Below are 26010 nucleotides of genomic sequence, written 5' to 3' on the forward strand. Positions count from 1 at the left end.
ATCCTCTGACCGTGAATTTGGTAGGGCCCTATTAATGACTGGAGACAACTCCAGCTAACACTCCAGTGAAGACAAGTCCAAAGAAGAAAGGCGATTACTACATTTGTCCTTGCCACTGTCCTTGAGAGAACATAAGGTTTCAAGATGTTTTCTTTAGTACTGCACATTGTCCATAGCAACACTATTTTCCATAGTGCATGTGAGAAAGAAAATGTGGTTGACAGCTGCTGCTGCCCCCTGTGCTTAATGCCTCAGGACTTATTGCTGAAGTCAGTCGTGATCTAAGGGATATAGAGCTCACCTTGGTGGAAAAGGAGAAGAGAAGAACTTTATCTTTGTTTTTTCTGAAGTGATTTAAAAGCTGTTGAAGGACCTGGAAACGAACCACAGAGCAGCAATTAACTGACTACATCCCAAGTACACCTTTATACACACACACACACACACACACTTTCTAACTTTAAAAAGAGTAAGCAGTACTTTTGGTCTGTATTTCATATTATTTTCTAAGGAAAACAGGCACTAATGGGAGGCTTTGCAAGCCTAATATAGTTTCCTAGTATCATAAATGTCACTATAATAATAAAGGAGATTCTAAATAAACAGACACACTTAATAAACTCCTTCTCTAAATGCATTCTGAAAGGGCAGTTTTAAAGTATCACACTAACAAAAGTTAAGTTCTAAAGGAGCTATTTGTATCTTTTAAGTTGTCCTTTAATGGAAGTTAGGTAGTATTTGTTACAGCTTTGTAGACTATCTACTGTACTGCCCTGGGTTTGGGATTTTTGTTTTTAATTAATGAATCCACACATCCACTTTGAACAGAGCTAACCTTATTTAGTTTGCCGCACTACCTCGGAGTTCAAAACTTCTTGGAACTTGCCTTCTTAAAATAATCAGTCAGATGTATGCCCCTCCCTGCTCCCCCTCTTTTCTGTTGCTTTGTTTACTGTAGGCCTCAGCTTCCCAGACTCTGCACAGACCTTGAAATGCCAATAATCCGCCCACACACAATGTTCTTCTGGTAGGGAAGCAAATAATCCAGAGCCTTGCGTATAATAGTGATACAGTTATTTTCAAAAGAAGCATGTCCACATCTGGCATTGGCAGTTCGAGAGTACCACGCAGAAGCAATACACAAAGGGGAAAAGGAATTTTCTGCACCATGTCTGGAGCCTTCTCTCACTGGGCAATAAATATTTAAATTATTTTATTTATTCGGTGATAACTACTTAAACTGTTACATCTACACAAATTTCACTAAAAGTGTAATCACTCAAATAATACAGGAATGCCTGTATTAATTTTACAGTTCTGGATAAAATCTTGAACACAAAATACTAATATTACAGTCATAACATTTTCTGTATTGTAGTGTCATTCAATTACTGGGTAAATAAGATGCACAAATCAGATAAAGTTGCATGTTTTCCATGCGTAACTATAATTTGTAAGTTGTACAATGGATAAAATGGGCTTTATTTTACTGGAAAAATGTAAAATATACAGTGTTAAACGTTCTATGTTTGCATTTCATGTAACTGAATTAAGAAAGAGGACAGAAAAATTAGCAGCACGTTTAAGCTGTAAAAGGAGTTTGTCTCCTGTAATATTATGATTAGAGTAATAAATATGGTCATATAATTAATTCCCTATAGGAGATAGTGCAAACAAATATACTCAGTTTGTTTAAATAAAGTGAATCAATGTCATGTCTGCTCAGATTTTAGGTATTCTGGAATATAATAGCAGTGACTCTGACAAACCAATAAAAGTAAATGGTTTTGTGCTGAAGAGAAACAAAGTATATGTTCCCACACTGGAATGCTATTCTAAAAGATAGGTATTTTGAAAAACACAAACTGGGTGAGCATACTGAAGCAAAAACGTAACGTTACAATTAAAATATGGATTTTTTAAATGGTGTGCATGGATTTAACTCCCATCAGGATTATCAGAAGTCCTGCAGTGAAATCACTTTACACCATATTGATATTTACCGCTTAGATTTCCACTACAAATTATATAGTGTACAGCTATCAGTCCTGCTTTTGATGTTTAAAGATAGAATCACAAGATCATACGACTGGAAGGGACCTCAAGAAGTCTTAGTCCAGTCCCCTACATTCATGGCAGGACTAAGGCTTTTATAATTCATCCCTCACCCTAAACTAGGCCTGGTTTTTTGTTTATATTTACATGGTACTCCCACAGAGATACTTGCATTTTCCTACTTATTTTCTTCATTATTTATGAAGGCAGTAAAATCAATGTCTTAATCAGACGTGTATATTCCCAGGAGATATATACTTACTAAAAAGAAGCTTTCAAAAAGGTGCAACCAATGGATTTTTATGCAAGTATTATAAAAGAAGTTCTAAAACTACATTTTATTTCTAACAGCCAGGTATTTAATATAATTTTTTATTTAAAAGTCATATATACAGTGAATATTGGTAGACTACTGTTACCCAAAACTTGAGGAAAACTGAAGAAGTAATCACACAAGTGAAGGTTTTGGCCCATGTGATTATGGGGCAACTACTGCATGACTCAGAGAACTATGTAACCATTCTGTTTCACCACTCCTGCTCCCCCTCCAAAAAGTCAATGATATTTTTGTGTAAAATAATGCTCAAGAGCATGCAATCTACAAGCACTGTACTTCAAAAGTGATGAGTTATTTGTCTTTTCATTACACAATTCTCACTTTGCAACCGAGGTGTACTGGATTCTCACAACAATGCATATTGTCAGGCATTATTTTTTGCATGTTCAACTACACCACATCTAAACAAATGCTTTTGTATTACATTTATTGACAAAACAGTCTGAATTGAAAACAGAATGCTATTAAAAGGGGGAGGGGAGCTATTAAACAAACCACATATGCAAGCAAATACCTTCCACCGCTTGTTATTTACTACAAGAAAATCTTTAATAGCTAAATTTCTGCAAGTTTTATAACATTTGGTCATATTTATTTCCCCACTTATGTTATTTTTTGTTTCATTATTGATTTAACAAAAAAAGTGTTTATAAAATATCTTCCGAGTCTTAATTTATGGTGACATCTCTCTGTGCATTTTTGAGGCTTCCCACTAGACCAGAGATCATCTGGATAACTTTTCTACCATAATAAAAGCCCATCAGTATACTAGATTTATAGTTCTTTTGAGAATGCAACACATACAGGGACATAATCAGAGAGAATAATCTGATCAAGAAGAATGTTCACAATATTATTTGAAGCAGCCTTGTCAAAACAATTTATTTGAAAATACTGTACATTTGAGATCTAGAAGAACAGCAAGTATAGGTTTCATTTATTGTGATTATTCAGTTCACAGACAAAAGCTATCACCCAAGATCACACATTCAGAAAATTTCTTGAACCTATTCAGAATAGAAAACAGGTTAGCTAATCTGTTCTCAAAAATATTAACATCCATTGAAGTCTCCACTATTTTAAATATATACTCGTTCATTAGTCCGTTCTTTTATAAGCCGACCCCCCAAGATGATTAGGTAAAAATCGCAAAAATTGTATGACTCTTTCATAAACCGACCCCTATTTCAGGTGTTGGCATACCCTAGTGGGCTGGGAGCCAAAGTAAGCCACTAGCGGGTCAGGACGCTTTGTTCACCTGGAGCGTCTGCAGGCATGGAGCCCCTCAGCTCCCTGTGGCCACAGTTCGCCGTTCCCAGCCAATGGAAGCTGTGAGAGCTCCCATTGGCTGGGAATGGCAAATCGTGGCCACAGGGAGCTGAGGGGCTCCATGCTTGCAGATGCTCCAGGTGAACAAAAGGACAATGTATTAGATATTCAATTCAACGATTCCAGAGAGTTTAAAATCATCAAATTTTGGTGTAGACCCATTTATAAGCCGAGCCCCACTCTTTGATGCATCACTTTTTTACCAAAAATATTCGGCTTATAGATGAGTATATACAGTAGTACACCAGACGATTAAAAAAGGCATAGTGACATTAAAAAATTACTGTCAAACATTTTTAACTTAATGAACTTAACACAAATATTATTTTTCAGTTATGTCAATTTGACCCACTATAGCAATGAAGTCAGATACAGTATTGATGCATTTGAAAGTATTTTGATTTTTAGAACTGAAATAGCAACATTTAAAATATTAAACTTGCAAGGATAATAAAGTGAATTTCTATAATCCACGTCAATTAAATTTTGTCATCATCTAGAGCAGAATTTCCAAGTTTGAAAGCTGAACCCTCACTTCTTGTAAATAAAACAAAATAAACCAACAGATGTTAAAGGCCCACTCATCTTCATTTTTAATCTTTTATATATAGACCCATCTCCCTCTTCCATGGGGATAGGGATGGCGTTACACATTTTTGGAAATGTTGTTGTACACTGAGATGCATTTCCTGAAGTGATACAAAACCAGAGGTCTCTTTAAGAAAGGAAGTAGTTATTTTCCATTTAATCAGGTGTTTCATTCCACTGGCACTTAGATATACTTTTTTGAGATTAGATATTGCAACCATGCGTTTAAGTGGGTTAAAATGAAAACGGTCATTAAACAGGTCTCTGCAGTGATATCAGATCATTAGCATCAGAAACAACCAGGCATGATGGAGGACTGCATAACAGTAATCTACTGAAAAAAGAAGAACAGGAGTACTTGTGGCACCTTAGAGACTAACCGGCTGCTACTCTGAAAGTAATCTACTGGGATCTCTTCAAAGCATGTTTTAGCAAAACTGCCTAATACGGTAGCAGTAAAACAAAACAAAGGAAAAATTCTATGAAGCAGTCAAGCAACGCAAAAACTAATAAAAGATCACGGTTTTTCATATTTTCCCTCTAATGGGCAGAGGGGAAGAAAACTACCAGGTTTCAATAGACTACTGCCAAAACATACTTGTACCCTATAGAGCCAACTCCCTAGCTTGCCTTATGAAACACTTTAACAAAAGGGCACATTAATTATGCTTTATTTTACTAAGAAAAATTGAAGCCAAAAATGTAAGTTAAAAAAGTCAAAAATCACTCAAACTTTCTGACATAGAGAACCAGTCAAAGTGAAGGGCAGATTTTCCACTTTGCACAGGAATTATTTTCCATGGGTAACCATAAAAAAAAAAAAAAAAATCTTTAAATTTAAGGATCCAAAGGAGTTTTTCAAGCTGATATCTTAAAGTAATGAATTCATGACTTTCTATCTGTGAAAGTAATCTTAAAATTAGGATTTCTTCAGTCAGCTTTTAAAGAAGGAATATTTGAACCACATCTCTCAGAGAAGTGTCATTTTTTTCAAAATAAATGGAAGTTTCACCAGGTGACAGACAGAGAAGTGGTATCATTCTTGTTATTAGTCATAACTAATGGGGGGAGGGATAGCTCAGTGGTTTGAGCATTGACCTGCTAAACCCATGGTTGTGAGTTCAATCCTTGAGGGGGCCACTTAGGGATCTGGGGCAAAATCAGTACTTGGTCCTGCTAGTGAAGGCAGGGGCTAGACTCGATGACCTTTTGGGGTCCCTTCCAATTCAATTAATTTTATATACACACATATATATATATACACACATATATATATATACACACACACACATATATAGATACACACACACACAGAGAAATACCTATTAATATCTGTTTGTTTTGGAAGCCTGATTTCTGTAGTTACCTACTTTCTGAATAGAAAGATTTCTGATCTTAAATTTCTTTTAAATTTTCACAATAAATATTCTGGTTATTTGTTTTCCTTTGATGATATTGGCAACACCGGCTGGCCATCACCAACTCAAACCCAACATCACTATCTCATCTCTGCAATAAATGATAAGGTCAAAACTCCTGTATACCAGTGTTGTTTTTTGAGATTCTAATTATATGAATATTAGATCCTCTATTAATAGTTTTGTTTACTCAAAAAGAAACTTAATGGCTTTTCAAACTAGCTACTTCTCTTTCAAATTAGTGTTGTGGTCCTCATTTTCACAAGTTTCTCATGCAACATTATACATTTTATCAAATGTATTTTATTTCATATTCATTACAATATTAGTAATTTAAGATCTTTAATGTAAAAGCATAATATGAGAACTTTTAATGGCACTGCCCTGCTCCTTAGTTTGAAGGGGATTAGAAAGCAAATCTAATTTTCATCAAAGGCTTGAAGTTTCTTAGTAACCAAAATAAAAGGCTTTCAAGTCCTTTCCCACCTATAAATCTTTAATTAGACATCTTGTCCTGATCTCATTCTTTTGTGTTATGCAGTGTTCTTGGTACTTTTTTTTCAAAGTAGTTTTCCTGCTGAAATGAAAAAGGGGCAGAGCATGTCACAAGTCCAATATATTTTTAAAAATTAATTTTCCTTTCTTTACATTTTTACTCACATTAATGAAATCAAGTGTACACAATATTGCAGGCTACATTAATATAAACTTAAATTTCTCATACTGTATGGACTTCAAACTGAAGACCAGCATAGGATGCGCTAAAAGTTCATTATTTGAGCTTCACTTTTTAAACTCAGTTTCTAAATATTAAAATGCCTTATGGTCCAACCAAGACATAATTCACAGGCAAATAAGCAATAAGAGTCTCACTGAAATAGTTTTTCTATTGTTATGATGCATTAGTGGAGGAAAACTGGAATGAGAAAGTCAAGTAAACTAAGGATCATTCCATAAAAAACAGTATTTTCAATAAATAATCTTTCCCTTCTACTACGTGTGCAAGTGGATTTGTTACTCATGAAAGTAAGGGATTTACAGAAATGGACCACCTAGAAAGATAGCTTACGTAAGCTTACTCTCACACACTTATCACAACACAACTCAATTCCACCTGGTGTGATAAATGGCAGGTTTGACAATGTTGCAATGTGGTCAGATTGAAATATCAGAGATTAGAATGAGAACAGAATAATTTTTTATTTGCCTCCTAAGTGAGTATGAATTAAATTCCACACTCGAAAGCTAACACACAAATCCACTGCATAATCTAACCACCTATATTAAACTGGCTATTATATTACTACTTTCTTTTCAAGTAGTGCCCAAAATGTATAGTGACAAAATATTGATCCACAATATAAAGCTATTTCAGGGAAAAGGTTAGCAATCATTTGAGATGCTCAGACCATCATATTAAAAACGGGAATTAGGGAGCTTGAAAACACAATGGGGTTATGCTTTAGCCTCTTCCTTCTGTAAACCTAGCTTCAAATCCTGAATTTGTTCATAAGTGAAAATAAATTCCATGGCATCACCCCCGTCCCCAGCTAACAGCACAATTAGGAGTCTCTGCTAAAAAGAGGTTCAGGATTAAGAAATGTTACAAATCAGGTGTGCAGAACTGTGAGGGGAACATTATACGCATCTACTTGCAGCATGTTTAGTTCCCTATTAGTCATTATCTTCCAGAATTAGCATTCCAGACTATTGTCATTGCACTGTTTTATCATTAATATGGCTAGCCTCCAGGAGCCCTAGAGTGTGACCTACTTCCCTCATTCCCTCTAACATACAGTATTATCCTATCTTAAAAGCATTGAGACTAGGCACTTCTCTCTTGCCATGCCAAACTAACATTCTAGAAAAATTACAGGAGGAGAAAAGCCTCCTTTAAAAAGAGCAAAAAAGATTTAGACAGCTCAGCAAGAGCAAAAATTACCTTGTCTCATTTTGACACTCTAAAAAGCAAACATTTATAGTAGATCACATTGGTTCACAGCCATACTTGAGAAAAGCAGCTACACCCACTACACATCAACTTCCACATATAACAGAAAAGCCCAATATTTATTAGAACCTCTGCTCATGACTCCCAGGATTCTGAATGCTACCGAATCCGCAAGGATCTATTCTTCCATTAACACCACCACAAGACAAGACCTCCCTAATATTTATGCCAAGGAGTGAATTAGTTTTTGCCCAGCACCTCAAACAAATCTACATAAATCCTATGTATAGTATTCAAAATATAGTAATGATCTCTTTCAAGATACTTTCCATTTCATCGGAACATTTAAACCTGAAGTTTTAGAATGAATGTTGTTCAGGACATACTGTTCTACTATGCTACTGCATATCTGTAGGCACAACCAATGTGAATTGAAAATTAGCTAAAAGACTGTAAAAGGAGAGATTACTCATCCTGTGAAGTAACTAGTTTTTCGGGATGTGTATCGCTATGGATGCTCCACTCGAGGTACACATGCACCCCATGTGCCTTTGATCGGAGATTTTAGTTAATAGTGCCCATTCAGCTGCACATGCACTCTACTCCACCTCATGCTCTGCTCTGGCTATACAGAACTGCGCGGGCAAACCATCCTCAGTTTCTTCTCTATCACAGAGCTCCATAGCAGAGAACTACAAAGCAAAGGGGAAGGTGATTGGGTACTGGAGCATCCATAAGGACACACATCTCGAAGAACTACAGTTACTGCACAGGCAGAATAACCTCTCCTTTGAGTACTATTCCTATGGGTGCTCCACTTCACTTAGGACTGAGCTGCACACTTTAAGGAGTGGGGGGGCTTCTGAGTTGGATACAAGATCAAAGACAGTACAGTAGAGCCAAACACAGCATCAGAAGCCGAGTCATGAATTACTGCATAACATTCAGATAAGGTGTGCATGGAGGACCCAAGTTGAAACTTCAAAGATCTCAGCAATGGAAACATTCTTAAGAAAGGCTACTGAAGCAGAAAGAGATCTCACTGAATGGTTTAGTACTCTAGAAGGAGGTTTGAGACCATTAGACTGATAACAAAAAGGTAATGCAGCCTGAAATCCATCTAGAGAACCTTTGTTTGGAAACTGGATATCCCTTAGATCTGTCCACAGTAGACACAAACAACCGGGAAGATTTTCTAAATGGCTTAGTCCTGTCCAAGTAAACGGCTAATGCCCACCTGAGTGTATGTATTACCATATCCTTATTATTCAGGTGTGGTTTAGGGGGGGAAACTACAAGAGGAATAGACTGGTTAATGTGGAAGTCAGACAACACCTTCAGTAAGAATTTAGGATGTGGTCACAATGTGACCTTGTCCCTGTGAAGTGGGGGTGTGCCATCAGAGTCCCTATCTCCACAGGTCTTCAAACATAAGTAATAGCTACCACTAAACCGTTTTCATAGATATGTCAAGTAGAGAAGAGGTCACCGTTGGCTCAAAGGGATGTCTCATAAGGCAGCTAAGCACCAAGCTGAGGTCCTAAAACAGAGCAGGATGTTTGACTTGTATAAAGAGATTCCCCAACCCCTTGAGACACATCATCATTAGATATGCAAACACCGAAAAGCCCTCCACTGGGAAATGGAAGGCCATAATGGCTGCCAAATGTATCCTAATGGAACTCAAAGACAAACCTATCTTCTTTTTCCAGGATGCAAACTAGTCTATCCGCCTGAAAATGACACAGGTGAAAGGTCACACCACTGGCTGAATCTCATCCTCTTCTGTCAGTAAGCATTATGGGTCCACTGCTTTCTACTACATAACAAATACTCTTCTTATGTCCTCAGAACAGGCTGTTTCTAACCTGTTAACCATCCATCAGCCATGCTTTGAGCTTGGGGTGAAAAACTTGACCAGCAACCTCAGAGAGAAGATAAGGGATGGTCTGGAGGATGATTGGTTGACAAGCAGCCATTGGATGAGGTAAGGAAACCATGTCTGCCTTGGTCAGAACCACCACAATAACTCTGGCCTTGTCCTTCCTTATCTTGATCAACACCTTGGATATTAGAGGAGTTGGAGGAAAAACACATACAAATCCAACATCCAATGAAGGAAAGGCATTTCCCAAGAAATGGTAACCCAGTCCCCCTCTCCAAGCAGAACTGGAAACACTTCCTGTTTCTGGCCATGATGAACAGATCTATCCGTGAGATGCCCCAACATTTAAATATGTAATGGCGTACAATGGGATCTACCTCCCATTTGTGATTTTGAGAGAGGTGTCTGTGGAGGGCATCTGCGGTGATGTTCTAAATGCCTGGAAGGTAAGCTGCTGAGATTTTGTATGCACCAATTCCAGAGTCTCACTGCTTCAGCGCAGAGGGTGATCTCACTCCCCTTTGACTGTTGATATAAAACATGCATGATATATTGTCAGTCACAATCTTCATATATTTGCCCCGATCAATGGCATAAATTGGAGACAGGCATTCCTGACTGCCCTGAGTTCCAGGAACTTGATGTGTAGAGTAGTCTTCCGAGATGACCACCTGTCGTAAGTTGCGTGAGTGTTGAGACGTGCTCCCCATCCCAATAGGGATGCATATGTTATTATGACAGTTGAGCAAAGGGGACTTCTGTGCAAATATTCTGAGGGTCTTTTCACCACTTGATGGACTTCTTCATGACAGAAGGAACTGAGAATAGTTTGTTCAAGCTGTGTTTGCTTGGTGAATAAACAAACAGTTCCAAGCCACCCATAAAGGCAGTGCATGTGCAATCTCATGTGGCTTATCACAAAAGTAATACCTGCCATATGTCTCAATAATTGGAGACAGTTTTTGACTGATGTCTGGGGATTGATTTGGACTGTAGTGACTAAATTCGATAGGGTTGTAAACCTGTGAGTAGGAAGGTAGGGTTTGGCCACTACCACATTAAGATAAGCTTCTATAAACTCCAATCTTTGCACCAGGGTCAAGGGGGACTTTGAAATAACACTCAGAAGGTTAGAACGAGGTCTCACTGTAGGAGCATCCCTTTTACTACCAATTGTCAAGATATGGGAACATGAGGATATCTTTTCTGAGAGGGTAAGCCGCTATCACTGACAGAACCTCCAAACCACTCTGTGAGCAGAAGACAGACTAAACAGAAGCAGTCCGTATTGAAAGTAGTTTTGACACAGAGTGAAACATAGGAAATTTCTGTGGGAAGGGTGAACTGCTACATGGAAATATGCATCTTGTAGGTCAAGAACTGAGAACCAATCCACTAAGTCCAATGATGGTATTATTGCTGCAAGTGTTAGCATTTTGAATTGCTGTATCTTCATAAGCCTGTTTAGGAGCCTTCGATCTAGAATGGGTCTCTACCCACTGTTCTTTTCTGAAACCAGTAAGTACCCGGAATAAAACCCCTTCCTGTGTGTTGTACAGGAACTGGTTCAATAATACCTACGTTCAGGAAGGAGTCTATTTTCTGTTCTAGAAGATGCTTGTGAGAGGGAAAATGCCTGAAGAGGGACAGAGGGAATTGAAGGGAGGGAGGGAGGGAGGGAAGTAAAGTGGATGGAGTATCCTGCTGATATGATCTCCAAAACACACTTGTCCATAGCCTGTCTGAAGTGAGGAAGACAGTTCCCAAAGCAGTGAAGGCAGATGAACCATTGCATCAGGTCAGGAGTACGGGAGAGAACTCAAAACATTGACTACTCCATCAAAATTAGTGTTTCGATGATGAAGGTTGAGAGATCGATGCCTGTACAGCAGACAGACTTTTTCCTGGAACATCTGCCTCATTCATTGGAGTTCAAAAGGGCTCTAGAAGCTGGAGACAGGACAAGATTTCTGTATTGTCTGAGACTTACTAACTATTCTTTTATGAGCAGTTGTGTAAATTCCTAGAGAAAGCAGAGTGGCCCTGGAATCTTTTAAAATATGTAGAGACTTGACGGTATTCTTCACAAACAATTTTAAGCTGTTGAAGGGAAGGTCCTCAACTGTATTTTGGGCCTCTCTTGGAAAACTTGAGAGCTGAAGCCAGGAGGCCCTTCTCATGACAACCACTGTAGAAACAGAGTAAGCAGCTGTTTCATAGGCATCCAGAGAGGCCCTCAGAGATATTCTGGCAAGAAGCTGACCCTTTGTAACGGATTGCCTAAAACTGGTCCCTCTGCCCTGGTGGTAAATGTTCAACAAATGAACTGAGTAGTAGCTGTGATTATATTTCAATAGTTGGTGATCCTAAACTGCAGAGTCACAGATGAATAAGATCTGCAACAAAATAAAACAAGACACTTCTTATCTTTGCCATATGTCATTGGATTTAACACAGTGCTGTCTTCCACGTTCATTTATAGCTCAACAACCAGGGAGGAGTTGGGAGAGAGATGAGGAAATAGAAATTCCGAATGTTTAGATTGGACATAAAATTTCTTATCAGCCCTTTTATGGGTAGAATTTTGTGGGTAGAATTGTCGCTGGGTTATACCAGATTACTTTTTGCAGGATCCAACAGAGCCTCATTAATAGGTAGTACAATTTGGGTAGATTAAGTTGTACGCAGAATATCTAGCAGTTTTTGTTGTGACACCTTAATCTCTTCAAGTGGTATTTGTAATGGGTCTGCTATGCTTTTAATGAGGTCCTGGAACCATCTGAAGTTGTCAGCCAGGGATGGTGGAGGAGGCATGACTGCTGCATCTGTGGTTGAAGAAGAGATATTGGTTAGCAGGGTGATCTCTGTCTGTTCTCACCTCCTGCTCCTCGAAAGTCCCTTCTTGTGGTTTGGGCCTTCGAGAGGGAGAGGAATGCAGGGGTGGGGAGGAATTTTCTACTTCTATGAGCAATGAGTGATGCTTAGGGTCCAAGAGAATTGTTGGCGGTATGCTGCTCATGGATCCAGTACAACCATTGAGGGGGTCCATATGGAATAGGTGGGGGCACCCATGAGTGCTCAGATCATCAGGATAGACCTTGAGGGTGTCTTTCTCAAATTGATTTCATCTTTCTAGAATTCTCCAGAAAAATACTTGTCTGATAGTGAGGAGTGGAGCCCTGAAGCAACATTGGAGAAGTCAATGAGAAATCCCCATCGCTATCATCTTCAGCATGACTTTGTAGAAGTGGAGCATCAATAGAAAAAGATGGTGATGCCATCAGTACTAGGTGAATATCTGGAGAAGTAGAGGTCTCTATCAAAGAGGTGTCAGGCATCTCTCACTGTGATGTCTCATGAAAATTTAACTCCAGTGGTACTGACCGAGGTGGCAGCCGTGACTGTGGCAGAGGAAGTGGACAGTACTGCAGGCTTTATGTGCTCCAAGGTGTGTCCACTAGATGACACTCAGATCTTCGGCAGTGTTGCAATGGTAGTACTGAGAGCCTGGGTGATTCTATTGGTACTGACTTAAAAGAGGTAGTCTTCTTCTCCTTGTTGCCTCGATCCCCTGAAAATGTTAATGAACTTCTGGAGCTGGAACCCTTACATTCTTTGGGGTTAGTGCTGTTTACAGTACCTGAGGACCTACAGCTTTGTGGGTACTGAGTCAGGAACGGGGAGGAGGCGGGGGTAGAAGGGAGATACCGAAGTAGCAGCCTCAATTTGCGACCAGGGTTTCTTTGAGGTATATTCCCTACCTGGGGAACCAGAGCTCTGCTCCTTAATGACTTTTTGAGAATATTTGAGTTTTCCTCTTAGAAGCTCTATGAGAGAGTTGTGTGGTAATGGTTTAGGAGCTCTATTTGCTCAGAGACAGGTATATGGCAGGGCGGGGAACGTCTCCGTGGCTTGGGTGAGAAGCCAAATGGATGGAGCTCTTCATCATGAGGAGGTGCAATTTAATCTCCCAGTTCTTTCTGGTTCTCGATTTTAACGCCAGACAAAAATTTCACTTTCCCCAAAAGCGAGACTCCCCAAAGCATGCAAATGGATGCACTGGGAATGGTCCCGTAGCTCACTAGGATAGACTTCTGGCACAAAAGGCAACATTTAAAACCATGAGAGATGGGCATACCCTTCCAGAAATCTAATGAGAAAAAACCTGAAAGGACAATGGTCCTTACTACTTTTAGCTATTATTAACTACCACTACTACAACTAACTAAGTTAAGTGAAATTATGGGGGGAGAGAAACTACAGTGAAGGAAAGCTCAACTCTGACACTGCTGAGGCTCCATCTCCAGCAAAATGATTGAGAAGGAACTGAGGCCAGTTCACCCACACAGCTGTATATACCCATGGTAAAGAGCACAAGGCTGAGCAGAGCATATGCACAGGTCGAACAGGCACTGCTACCTAAAATCTCCAAATGCACAGGGCGCACACACACACACACACACACACATATGAAATGGAGCAATCATAGTGACACTACCTGAAGAAAAACAAAAGGTAATAAATTAAAATTATCAGATCAGGAAGATATACCTAGAGGGGTACCCTCAGGATCAGTGTTAGAATGGATTTAATCATCTGAAAGAGGTATTAATGAGCATGCTAATGAACTCCAGAGTTGATATTAAAATGAAAGGAGATGGGAACCCCAACAAGCCCAGAGAAATTAGAAACATAGAAAACAAAATGAAATTCAACTTAGAAAAATGTAAGCAATCTGGAAAAAAAATCTGAAAACAATGATGCACAAACAAAAGAAGAACCATGGGAAGCAGTAATGCTGAAGAGAATTAAGGATGATAGTTAAAACAAATTCAATATGACTTTGCAGTATATATAGTGCAAAAAGGCCAATGCATTTCTGGATTGCACAAGCAAGTGCATCAAGGAGAGGGTGGTAGAGGTCCTTCTCTATGCGACTCTAGTTTGATAAGACATCAGTTCAGTTCTGGGCAATACATTTTCAGAAAGATTCCAAAAGAGTAACTCAGGCAATCAGGAGGCTAGAAAAACTGACTGAAGAGGAAGGGTCTTAAGATCTAAATATGTATAGCTAGGGTAAGAGAAGGCAATAGGCAGGAGACATAAATGGATATAAATCCATTATATTTAAAGACTGAACACTAGGAAGTGGTGACATTATTTATGAAGATATAACTAGCATCTATAGTTATGAGTAATGGAATTAAAAGTAAAAATTTAGACTGCTATTGGGATGGAGGGAAGCTTCCTGACTACAGAGTCTTCCAAGAGAAGTATTGGATGCACCATTGCAAAGAACTAGAATGGGCAAAGCACTAGAAAATGTTTTAATCAGGAATAATCCTTCATTGCCAGGGAATGGTATGGGTGATCTAGGTCTTTTATATCTCTAACTTTCATGATCCAGAAAAGATACAAGAATTAGTCAAAGTGGTTAGATAAACGGTAGATGCAGATTTTCTAACACATCTATATTATAATCTCCAAAATTATGTAACACTGTTTTTTCCAAATGTGTTTACCTTCATTTTCCCACTGTACTTTGGATCAGAAATTGTTTCAAAGGCTGCATCTTTGCTCAGCTGGACAAAATCTGGAAACTTGGAAAATACCTGGTTGCATACCCTTTTGATATGTTCTTCCTATAAAAAAGGCAGAAAATGTGATCATCACAAACAAGAAAAATGAAGTACAATATTAGAGATAGTTTGGTCCAGCATTAATCTGTGAAAGAGTGAAATAGGCTAAAAGAGCACATTCTTGATAACACTGGAATTAGTAGTAAATTTATAAAAGTGCTCAGTACAAAAGCATCTGACAAGAATAAAAAAAATGAGGTTTTAGCTTAAAGGATAAGAGGCTACATGGTTAAATATGAGAATTCTAGTAACTAGAGTCTGCCCAAAACACAAGGTAGTCCTCTCTCCTATATTAAAGAAAATAAAAGTGCATTGCCTTACTTGGAAAAATACCAATGGTGGACTTTGGCATATATTAAAGAGAGCATTGCAAAATTTTCATTCCCTAATGGAGAAGTTCCCAACCTCTCAAGATTATGAGGAGGATCATTAATTTTCTGATCTCAAGTGCCACAATGGAAGATATGGCAGCAGACTGCCTCGCAAACCTTCCCCCTCCCCCCCCCTTTTTTTTTTAAGACTTTATTATTTGTTTAGTACAAACAAAGAACAAAGCTGGAGCTGGTCAAAACACAAATATCCTGTCCCAAAGAATTTACAATCTAAAGGACACACAAAAAGACACTGAAAAATACAGAGGGAAGATTAAGAAAGGTTTTTAAATCAGTATTTATACTATAACCTCACTTCTTGCTGGCTCCAAAGAAGAGTTGATTCTTTAGGAACAATATCAGAAAGGAGAGGGCAAACAGACTGGGAGGTCAGAAGAAAAAAAAAAAAAGCAGCAATGGGCTGGAATGGGAGGAGAGGACAATAAGGTATTAAGACTGATCCTGAGATACTGAGTTCAATGGGAGTGAGGGTGCTAGGTACCTTGCAGGGCCAGGCTCAAAAATACTGACTGATGGAACTAGAGCCCAAGTTTCCTACTATCTTAGATTTTCCAGTTTGCTTACTAGCTGTAATTGTCAATATTTTAAATCAGTCTTTTGTGTACAGATATAATCAGACAGGTATCAACTGGCATACATACAGTAAATAATCATGGGAAATGAATTCACCATTAAATAATACTGCAATTCTAGCCTACTATATCATACCAGTAACTATTTCAAGCACTGCAGCATACTGTAATTTCCATAAACCATTTGAACTCTTAATTTTTTGTCGTACCAGAAAAAACCCACTATTCTTCCAAAGCACGTCCAACAGAAGCGATATTTAAATGACATTTAGGCACTTACTATGGTGATAGGTATAAGTATAAAGTCCTGGACTGCGAGGTATAACACTTTTCAAAGAGGGACCGCCTTTTTGAGGAAGCAAATTGCCAAATTAAGCCAGGAATTCTGCACTTTTATCCCCATGAGGCCGCTAAATGAGGATGATGACATCCCTTTCTATTTTACTCATTTGTGATCTTAAAGGTATATTGCAACACTTTTAAAAAAAAAAAAGTTTCTATGCTGCCTCTGTCTTCACTTGAGGGAAGAAGTGAATTCCAAGAAAATATTGGTGTGCCAAAATCAGTTTAGATTCACAAATTCTCCCTTGCCATTCTAACAATTCAAGCTGACACGGTCTTCTCCTTGCCCCTACTTTGATAAGAGTATTTCTTCTTGTGCTGTTCAAAGCAATTCAGCTCTCTCAAAAGAACATAGTTCTTTTGGAAAACAAATGCCCTAAAATATTTTCTATTTTTTACAAAGAAGCCCACCCAGGAGAAATTCTTTTGATAAACAAAAAAGTTACAAGTAGTTGCCTCTGACATTATTTGAACACTAAAATGTCTGCTTATCTCAATAATTACTGTTCCCAAAACATCACCAGAATTCAATTTTTAAAAATTACTCATGACTAAATAAAAAATACTGCTCCTGTTGAAAACTATCGAATAAGGGTTGATCCTGCACTATAAAAGTCAATGGGAGTTTTGCCATTCAATTTTATGGGAACAGGATCAGACACCAAGCACTAACCAAAATACTTCAATTCCAGCTAGCTAGACAAAGAGATGAGGGTAAATAAAGTTGAAAAGAAGTGGCCAGTCACAATTATAGCTAGCTGCTACAATAAGACTTTTTCACTAAAAGGTTTCTCCCTTTGTTTCAAGACTTTGCTGTTCAGGCAGATCCAAACCAACCTGAAGTTTGCTGGTGTTTTCGGTCTGTAGTAGAGCAGCATGATTAGCAACCTTCCGAAGGATTGTCAGGTAACTGAAATACAGTGCCCTCATTGTTTCACCATGGGCATTTGTCTGTAGAAACAAAGAAAACAAAAAAAGCAAGAATGCTTCCTAAAAGTACAAACAACCTAGAAAAATGTAAATATCCAAAAGTTATAGATATTCTAACCATATTTATTGGCAGCTGGCAGAATCAGGGTTCTAGAACTCTAAGATGAGAACTACCATTTTCAGCAGAGAGTGTATTTGCGATTTCTAAGTATTTTTTAAAACCTCTTCTACACAGATTAATATGGGAACCTTACTGATTTTATTAAAAATGCGGCATGACAGAGAATACCTACAATTTTCCTGCATTTTGTAACAAAAAGTATTAACGGAAAAGATTTCTTTAGAGCTGACGCCAGGCATAGGCAAGCTAAGCAATTGCTTAAGGCCCTGAGCAGCTCAAGGGGGCCCCCTATTAATTATTGGTATGTGTTGTGTGGGGGGGTTCCAAAAATATTCCTGCTAGCACCGCCTCTGCTTCAAGACAACAATGTTGTTTATATTTGTTCTTACATATTACAGAACATGTAATTTATAGAAAGCTAGGGTGACCAAGAGGCCATGTAACACATCATAAGAAAAATAGAAATGTTACAATCTATTTAAATTCAAATTTAAACCACAGCTGTTTTAATGGCATCTTACCCAACAACAGCTAATAGTTTTCTTTCTGAAAACAAACTCAACAATATTTTACCAACATAATAATAAACATAATATAATTAAAATGACTTGAAATATTTATGCAAGGTTTTCTGCTGCATCAGCTATGACATCAGATAATTGTGTTTTCCTGGTTATGGCTGACTGACTTTAAACATGTAAACATGCCAAAAATAACAGTCAGTGCATATCATTGAAGTTATTAGCTGACAAATAATAAAAATGATAGCTTTAGCACTTGTACTCCATTTCCAATATTATTCTTAAATGCATACCATAACATTTTAACTAGTTCCCAATCATGTTTCCCCCTTCTCCCTCTCAAATTGCTAGATTTCATGGGTAACTTCAGGAAGTTACTCTATAGCAATCTATTGTACACTTAAGCATCCAGGATGTGGTCAAGGGCTTCCAGTAATTTTAGGTGTCATTAGCGAACTGAATGAAATGGAGTGTCACTTTTCTCTACAAAACATCATGAGACATAGAAGCATGGAAAGAGCTAATGTTAAAATTGATGAAAAACCAGCAGCATACCCTCATAATGTAAAATGTATTAATAAAATAAACAATCCAAAAGCTGCCTTACTGTAAAAAGCATTTCAACAAGAGATAAAATAGATAGGGTTATCACACTGAAGCAAAGCTGAAAAACATTTATAATGTACATGAGGAATAAATACACTATATAAAAGTGTGTCATTGGCCAGTATTATATGCTCATTTTACTATTATTGTAAAGTGTGTATTTGAATAATGATTTTCCATTACAGGACAACTTCTGCAGAGTAATTACAAAATGTATGCTTATAATTTGAATCTCCTGCTATTAGAGCTGGAAGAGAGCTATAGGTCATTCAGTCCATCTCCCTGTCCCATGCAGGTTGTTCCCTACTGTATCTTTTCTAATGTTTTACCACAGCTCTAAGAAGGCTATTCCACAACCTAATTCAGCTCAAGTAAGGAAGTTATTCTTGATATCCAACCTAAATTTTTCCATTCTTAAAATTTGAACCAGTTGGTTGAGAGAAGCTGTCCATAATGCTCTCAACCCAGACTGTAATAGCTCTTAAAATATGGGTGTCAAGAGCAGAGCAAACTGAGTGACCTGGAGACATAGATATGCCTCGACAATAAAGGGTGAGGGGGTACATGGAAGAAAACATGAGAGACTTCAATAAGTTAAAAGTAACAGGGAAGCTGACAAAACAACAGAGTATTTAATGTAAAGATAGAATACATGGGAATTTAGAAAAAAATGCATTGCTTAAATTGGAGAAGTAAAGACTGGGAAGAATACCAATCAGCCAAAAATAGTGTAGTTTATTATTTTGCGAATCATAAAAAAGAAGAAATTCAAAGCAGACAAGAGACTACAAGAAGTCTTCAGTAATTGCTACTTCAGGGAACAGCAAGACCAGTGGAGCTTGAGGCAACTTCCATCACAGCACTTCCATCAATAGTTTACAGATGACCTGTGTCTCAATCAGTTTGGTTTATTTTGTCTAGATTTTTAAGTTAACAAGCTGCCTGGAGTTATATGATTTTATTTCAGATGTAACCATAGAATAAGCAGCATCAGCACTCCCAGGATATTTTAAGGGGCAAGGTTATGGGTTTGCTGAAGTAACCATCCAGGATGCAGTTCTTGAGTTTAAATTGACAGAACAAATTCTTATCAAAGCCTCCTTCTGAATATCTTCTCCTTGCATGCAAAGTGCAATGGATGCACTGAGTGGAAGATCACAAGGGGTCAGTGGGTACAGTTAAGTCTGAGTTAATTTGAAATTATGCAGTTAAGTTAAACTATAACTAACTTTAAAGTTTCTTCCCCATGACCGCCAATTAACTGACACTATATTTATATTTAATAACTGGAGTTTAATGGCATTTTTTCCTGAAGTTCAGTATTTTAATAGTTTTCCTGTATGTACAGTATATTTTCCTTGGTTTGTTCTTTAAATTGATTTCCCTATTTTTCAAAACAAATTTTTATTGTTTAATAGATTTTGTTGCCAGTGTATTTATATACATATATCTTTTGTTCCACTTTCCCTTATGAATTGTTACATACAGATTAAGACAGCCCCTTCTTTGCAGAAATAATCATTTGTGAATAGTGACTACCGCTATCTCTTATCCTAATTGGAGACAGAGAATGTGAGAATCTCAGCCACCAACGTGTCATAACTATCAGCAAATATTGGCTATTTAATGGCAATGACCAAGTAACGTACTTATCTTTCATCCCTCACCTTGGATTATTAAACAAATATAAAAAAGGATCAAAGAATTTCTATTTCTGCCCTCAACTGCTACAAAAGTTGTGTGAGCAAAGGTTAGAGAGCCTGTGCATCTAGGGGAATAGTGGTTTTGGGGGATGCTCCACTCTGCAACCCCTCTTTTGGTGATCTATTAGGAACAAGACCTGCAAAATAGGTAGGGAAAGTCATTCTCTGAAGCATGCTCCTTCACATTGTCCAAACCAGCAGGTGGAGCGATGTAAGTTACTGCACCTCCTGAAATCTAGACTGTGAAAATACTTACTTTGTAACAACAATTCTTCCTTTTACGGCCACTGCTACAACTACAGGGCTCCCATGCTCGCAGTACTAAGCTCACATCTTCTGTTGCCAACACAGCCTGATATACTTGTTTCTGGAACTCTGTTAGGGAACAGTATACCATCTGCCAAGATAGAACCCCAAAATACAATTGTATGCAGCATACAGGAAAAAACAACAAAGACGACAATAAAAATATAAAACAAAAATGTTAAAATACTAAAATTACGGAAAATGGAAAATAAACTGGTAGATGTATAGGTAGTAACAGGGCATTTTTCTGCTCCCAATAAAGAACTGGAGGCTGATGTGCTGAAAAAAAGTGTGAAAATATGGTCAACAGGTAACTGTGGTAATTTTAAGACTTTAAAAAAAAAAAAAAAAAAACAATTCTATTAGCAGTATTAAAATCAATCAATCATTCTGTAGTTTTACTTCCACTACATTTTCTTTAGGATTTTTTTTCTTTTTTTTTTTTTTTGGGGGGGGGGGCGGGGTGAGTGAAGGGTTTAAAAAGGCCTAGCCGTAAAGGTTCTTGCCCACTTAGTCAGAATGGTTTATTTGCCTTTTCCTTTCGCTCCCCTTCTGCACTATTGTAGAACACTTCTACTGTTAGGGAAGATAAAACACAGTCAAATCTAAGGAAGCCATTGATACCGAGGAATGAGAGAGAGAGAGAGAAGGGGGATCTGTACAGTGGTGTGTCCAAAACTCTTATCCCTCCTCCCAAAGACCATGGGTGGCATCTCCATGACATCTTTGGTCTTAACCAGCAGGAGACACAAAATCCCAAGATCACTTCTGAACCTAGGCCACCCACATAGCAACAGCACCATGCTGTGCTATAATAATACAACAGTAACTTGAACATATACTCACATTAACAAGAGAATGAAAAGAAATAAAACCTGCTAGATTTAGAAAAGCATCTGACTGACATTTGTGTTAATCTTTCCTTTAGAAGACACAGTTTGGATGACATTATTACAGGCTCCGTATGAAGGACAAAACAAAATCTAGAAAAACAGCTGCAAGCTAATGTGTTTAATTTATTAAATGTATTTGTGCTTGCCGGCTAGATAAATTCTCATATTCATCAAAACATCCTAGTCATGATGATTAAAAAAAAAGTATGAATTCTTAAATTATGTTTATGCCAGCACTAAAGAAACAGCCAAAATTAGACACAATTAACTTAAAAAAAAATAAAAACCATTTTCAAGTATTCTATTAAAATGAATACCAAAAAAGGGGAGGATTGAGAGTAATTGTCTTTTAACAAGTCTTAATTTATAGATTATCAGACTTCACATCCTGCATAGGCTTTCATGAGATCAAGGCTGCACACAGAAATGTGTAGCGGATATTAGACACATAATTACAACTGTGCATATAAATTAAGCATCTGGATGTGTTAATGGTCAGTCAAATGCCCTGTTGGTCATTTCCATACTCAGATAACTCAATCCAAACATGCAATCACAGTAATTGTGTGAACAAATTAAGCGTGCTATTGCATGTGCATTTTTGCTCACCACCCTGGACCTCTGAACTCTTGAAAAATCTGACCACAGAACCATGAACTACTAGATACACTATACAAAACAACGCTAAGATATATTTGATAGCAACCAAAATATGATATATTTATTAGTATTTTGTAAAAATAGTCATTCTTACTCTGTCTTCCTTCTTTGGCAACTGATCACTAATAAAAGCCTTAGTACGTCTCAGGAACCAGCCAGACATTTTTCTTGCTAGCTTCTGCATGGCCTTTCGACCTGTTGCTAGCTCTCTTTTAGTTGCGGTGTGCCTCTGGCCATGCTCCACTGGATCAGAAAATTCCTTCTTGAAATGTGTTCTGCTACCTAAAAGTCCGGGTATAGCCCTAAAAGAAATAAAATAGCAGCAGTCATTTGCTGAACACCAATGCAGAATATCCTCTTCCATTGACTAAAAGCATATGAAATATTCCTGACTAACAGTGACAGATCTTAAATCAATCAGCAACAGTGAAATGAATAAATAAGATTCCTGTATATAATAAAAACGTATCATTCTACTTCCAGACAGTCAGCCTTTCCATATACTCACTGTCAGCCTAAATTTAGGCACCTAAATCCCTATACAGGCTTTTCAGTAATAATGACTCAATCTTCAAAGGAGCTCAGTATCTGCAGGTCCAACGGATGCTGACAGGTGTTACGAATCAGGTCACTATTATTTAGGAGCTTATTTAAGGATTTAGGTGCCTGAAATTTAGGCACCCAGGTTTGAAAATGTTGACTTTGATTCTTTCTGCTTTAATTCCATCCGGTTATACAGATATCAAATAGTTTAATGAATCTGAATCTAAAAGAAAACAACAGTAATTATTAAACTCATTAGGCCTTTCCTGAGCAATACTCCCTATTGGGTAATCCAGTCTAACACCATCTCAATGTTTTAGTTGCTTGGATTTTACATTAAGCTTTGCTACTAACTCATCCCCTTCCTGACATTTCAACTCAGCCCACAATTGCTCCATATTTAAGATTTTTAAAATTGTAACTAATAAAAGATTACTTTGCACTTTCCATTCCCTCAGCTGGGGTCTTTTTTCCCCTCTTTGGGGCAGGGACTTTCCCTTCCTATATATTGCACAACACCTAGCACATTGTGGGCACTACTGAAATATGAATATACACCTCTACCCCGATAGAACGCTGTCCTCGGGAGCCAAAAAATCTTACCGTGTTATAGGTGAAACCGCGTTATATCGAATTTGCTTTGATCCGCCGGAGTGTGCAGCCCTGCCCCTCACCCCCTCTCCCCCCGGAGCACTGCTTTACCGCATTATATCCAAATTTGTGGTATATCAGGGTAGAGGTGTATAATTAATCATCATGAGGACACACAACACTCCTAGCTACATGAATGTGAGTTGTGCACTTTAGACAAAGCAGGGAGCAGAGTGCCCAGGACTAGGAGCTAAATAATTATTCTTATCCTGTTATGTGTGGGGTGGAGTGGGAGCACCACAGGCCTGGGAAAGAAAGAAAGGACCACTGGAAAGAAGTTAGGAGGGGTAACAGTAAGAGAAAAGAACTCCTCCCCTGCTTACCAGTACCCAAAAGAGTGAGGGGACAAGGAGAACCAGATACAAGCTATCCAAGACTAATGTAAAAGATGGGTTATTCCAACAGTTTGGGGGCAGTGCCCTGGTGGGAAACCACATGTACTTCATATGACACAAGGCAGCAGACACAAGGCAGAAGTGTGATGGGATTCCCACTATGGCCCTGTTTCTGGACATTGCTGAGCCTCATACATCACCACCCTGTCACTTCTCTGGATAAGTCTCAATTAAAAAATTAACTTCTTACTTACCAGTCCACGACGCACCATAGTTCTTTCATGTTGTTCTGAAGAATGGTTCCAGTAAGACCTATACGAACATTGCATTTTAAAGCCTTCATAGTCTGGGTTATTTGAGCCTTTGGATTCTTGATTCTGTGTGCTTCATCTACAATGACAGCTGACCATTCTAGGCTGTGGATCAACAGTTTCATGTAGCGGGTCACTTGCATTACCTCACAAACTTAGAATTAGCTGTGCTTCCTCAGAATTGTTGACTAAAAACAAGTGACTTAAAAGAAATGCCATCAACTTTAAAAAAATTCAAAGACAAGTCCAAATGTAACAAGTAACACTTAATATTATTGTAACTGAAAAAAGTATCACCCATTTTTTCAGCTAACTTTATGCATTTTACATCCTGTTGGGTGTACTCAGTTCACTATAGTCCATTTGTTCAGATCCTTCACACAGATAAATGCAAGAGAAATAATGTTTCAGGAGACAGAAACATTTGGTTTTACCATCACATACAATGGGACTTAGGTGTAGAGATTTTTAAAATTCTCTTTAAAAAAAAAAATCCTCAGTTTTCAAGATGGCAGTGTCCCTTAAACTGTAGTTTAAGAGGCATCTGGCTCCCTTTCTTGAGCATTAACTCAACTGTGCAATGAAAAATAAGCATCAGAAAATTGTACTAATCAAGTTTTTTAAGCTTGCACGAGGAGAATTTGATTACGTTCATCCATCTGTTATTCACATGTAGTTTATTTTTACTTTGCTACAACTAGAAATTAGGCTGGTTCCAACCCGGCAGCTAGCTGAGCCACCCACTATAGCTAGGGCTGAACCAAAACTCAGGGCCATGAAAAATCACGTGTTGGACTCTGAAATCTGGTCTCCCCCTGCGAAATCTGGTCTTTTGTTTGTTTTTACCCTATACTATACAGATTTCACAGGGGAGGCCAGCGTTTCTTAAACCGGGGGTCCTGACCCAAAAGGGTGTTGCGGGGGGGTCAAGGTTATTTTAGAGGGGGTTGCGGTATTGCCGCCCTTATTTCTGTGCTGTCTTCAGAGCTGAGCGATCAGAGAGTGTAAGCTGTTGGCCAGGCGCCCAGCTGCAGCAGTGCAGAAGTAAGGGTGGCAATACCATACGATTGAACCCTTACTTCTGTGCTGCTGCTGGCGGCAGCTCTGCCTTCAGAGCTGGGCTCCCGGCTGGCAGCCGCTGCTTTCCAGCTGTCCAGCCCTGAAGGCAGCAGCGCTGCCAGCGGTAGCGCAGAAGTAAAGGTAATAGTACCGCAATCCCCCCTACAATAGCCTTGCAACTCTCCCCCCCCTTTTACACACACCCACACCCACACACACACACACACACACAAAAAGGAATACCCCTACAATTATAACACCATGAAGTTTCAGATTTAAATAGCTGAAATCATGAAATTTATTATTTTTAAAATCCTATGTCCATGAAATTGACCAAAATGGACCGTGAACTTGGTAAGGCCCTAACTATAGCATTGCTTTCATAGGCTACTGCCGTTCCTATGATTAGACTTATCTTTTAAAAAATTAATTTAGCATATTGACAAGACTTTGTGGCCAAAAATATGAACTATTGCCAGTCACGCTATACCAGTTCTGTGAAAGAGAAAGACTGACTGTCTCCAGGGCTATTAACCCAGCAGCTTTTAATACCATTAACTCCACTTTTTAAAGATTTTTTTAAAAGTGAATTTAATAATTATAAAAAGGTAGCAGATTGAGAATCCTGTTTACTGAAATCTTCCATTTCCCCCACATAACAGGTACAGCATGGGTAGCAGCAGTAGGGAAAACATCTTTATTAGTGAGTCTGAAATATGACTTGAAGGGATCAACTGTAGGGATGACATGATTATTCATTTTCTTTGGTATCTCTACTGCCAATGATATTGGGGGGACTGGTTAAGGGGTTGGAGGGATGTGGAAGGGAAAGCTGCATATCTAGCAGCAAGGGAATTATGGAC

General features: G+C 38.3%; 1 protein-coding gene across 5 annotated transcripts in view; it reads right to left on the reverse strand.

Moving 5' to 3' along the window:
* Nucleotides 1–26010, reverse strand: part of ERCC6L2 (ERCC excision repair 6 like 2) — a 96610-nt gene that overhangs the window by 51536 nt on the left and 19064 nt on the right. For 4 of the 5 annotated variants that reach the window (XM_034773253.1, XM_034773251.1, XM_034773254.1 and 1 more), the window contains 6 exons: nt 24032–24193; nt 22343–22550; nt 20646–20786; nt 17346–17459; nt 15086–15205; nt 302–373 (listed from right to left, as the gene is read on the reverse strand). In XM_034773253.1, the coding sequence (XP_034629144.1) occupies nt 302–373; nt 15086–15205; nt 17346–17459; nt 20646–20786; nt 22343–22550; nt 24032–24193 (817 nt within the window). The remainder of the gene's footprint in view (nt 1–301; nt 374–15085; nt 15206–17345; nt 17460–20645; nt 20787–22342; nt 22551–24031; nt 24194–26010) is intronic. The other variant, XM_034773252.1, reaches the window with a different exon arrangement.

Source organism: Trachemys scripta, chromosome 6 (assembly GCF_013100865.1).
Source record: "Trachemys scripta elegans isolate TJP31775 chromosome 6, CAS_Tse_1.0, whole genome shotgun sequence".
NCBI classification, from domain to species: Eukaryota; Metazoa; Chordata; order Testudines; family Emydidae; genus Trachemys; species Trachemys scripta.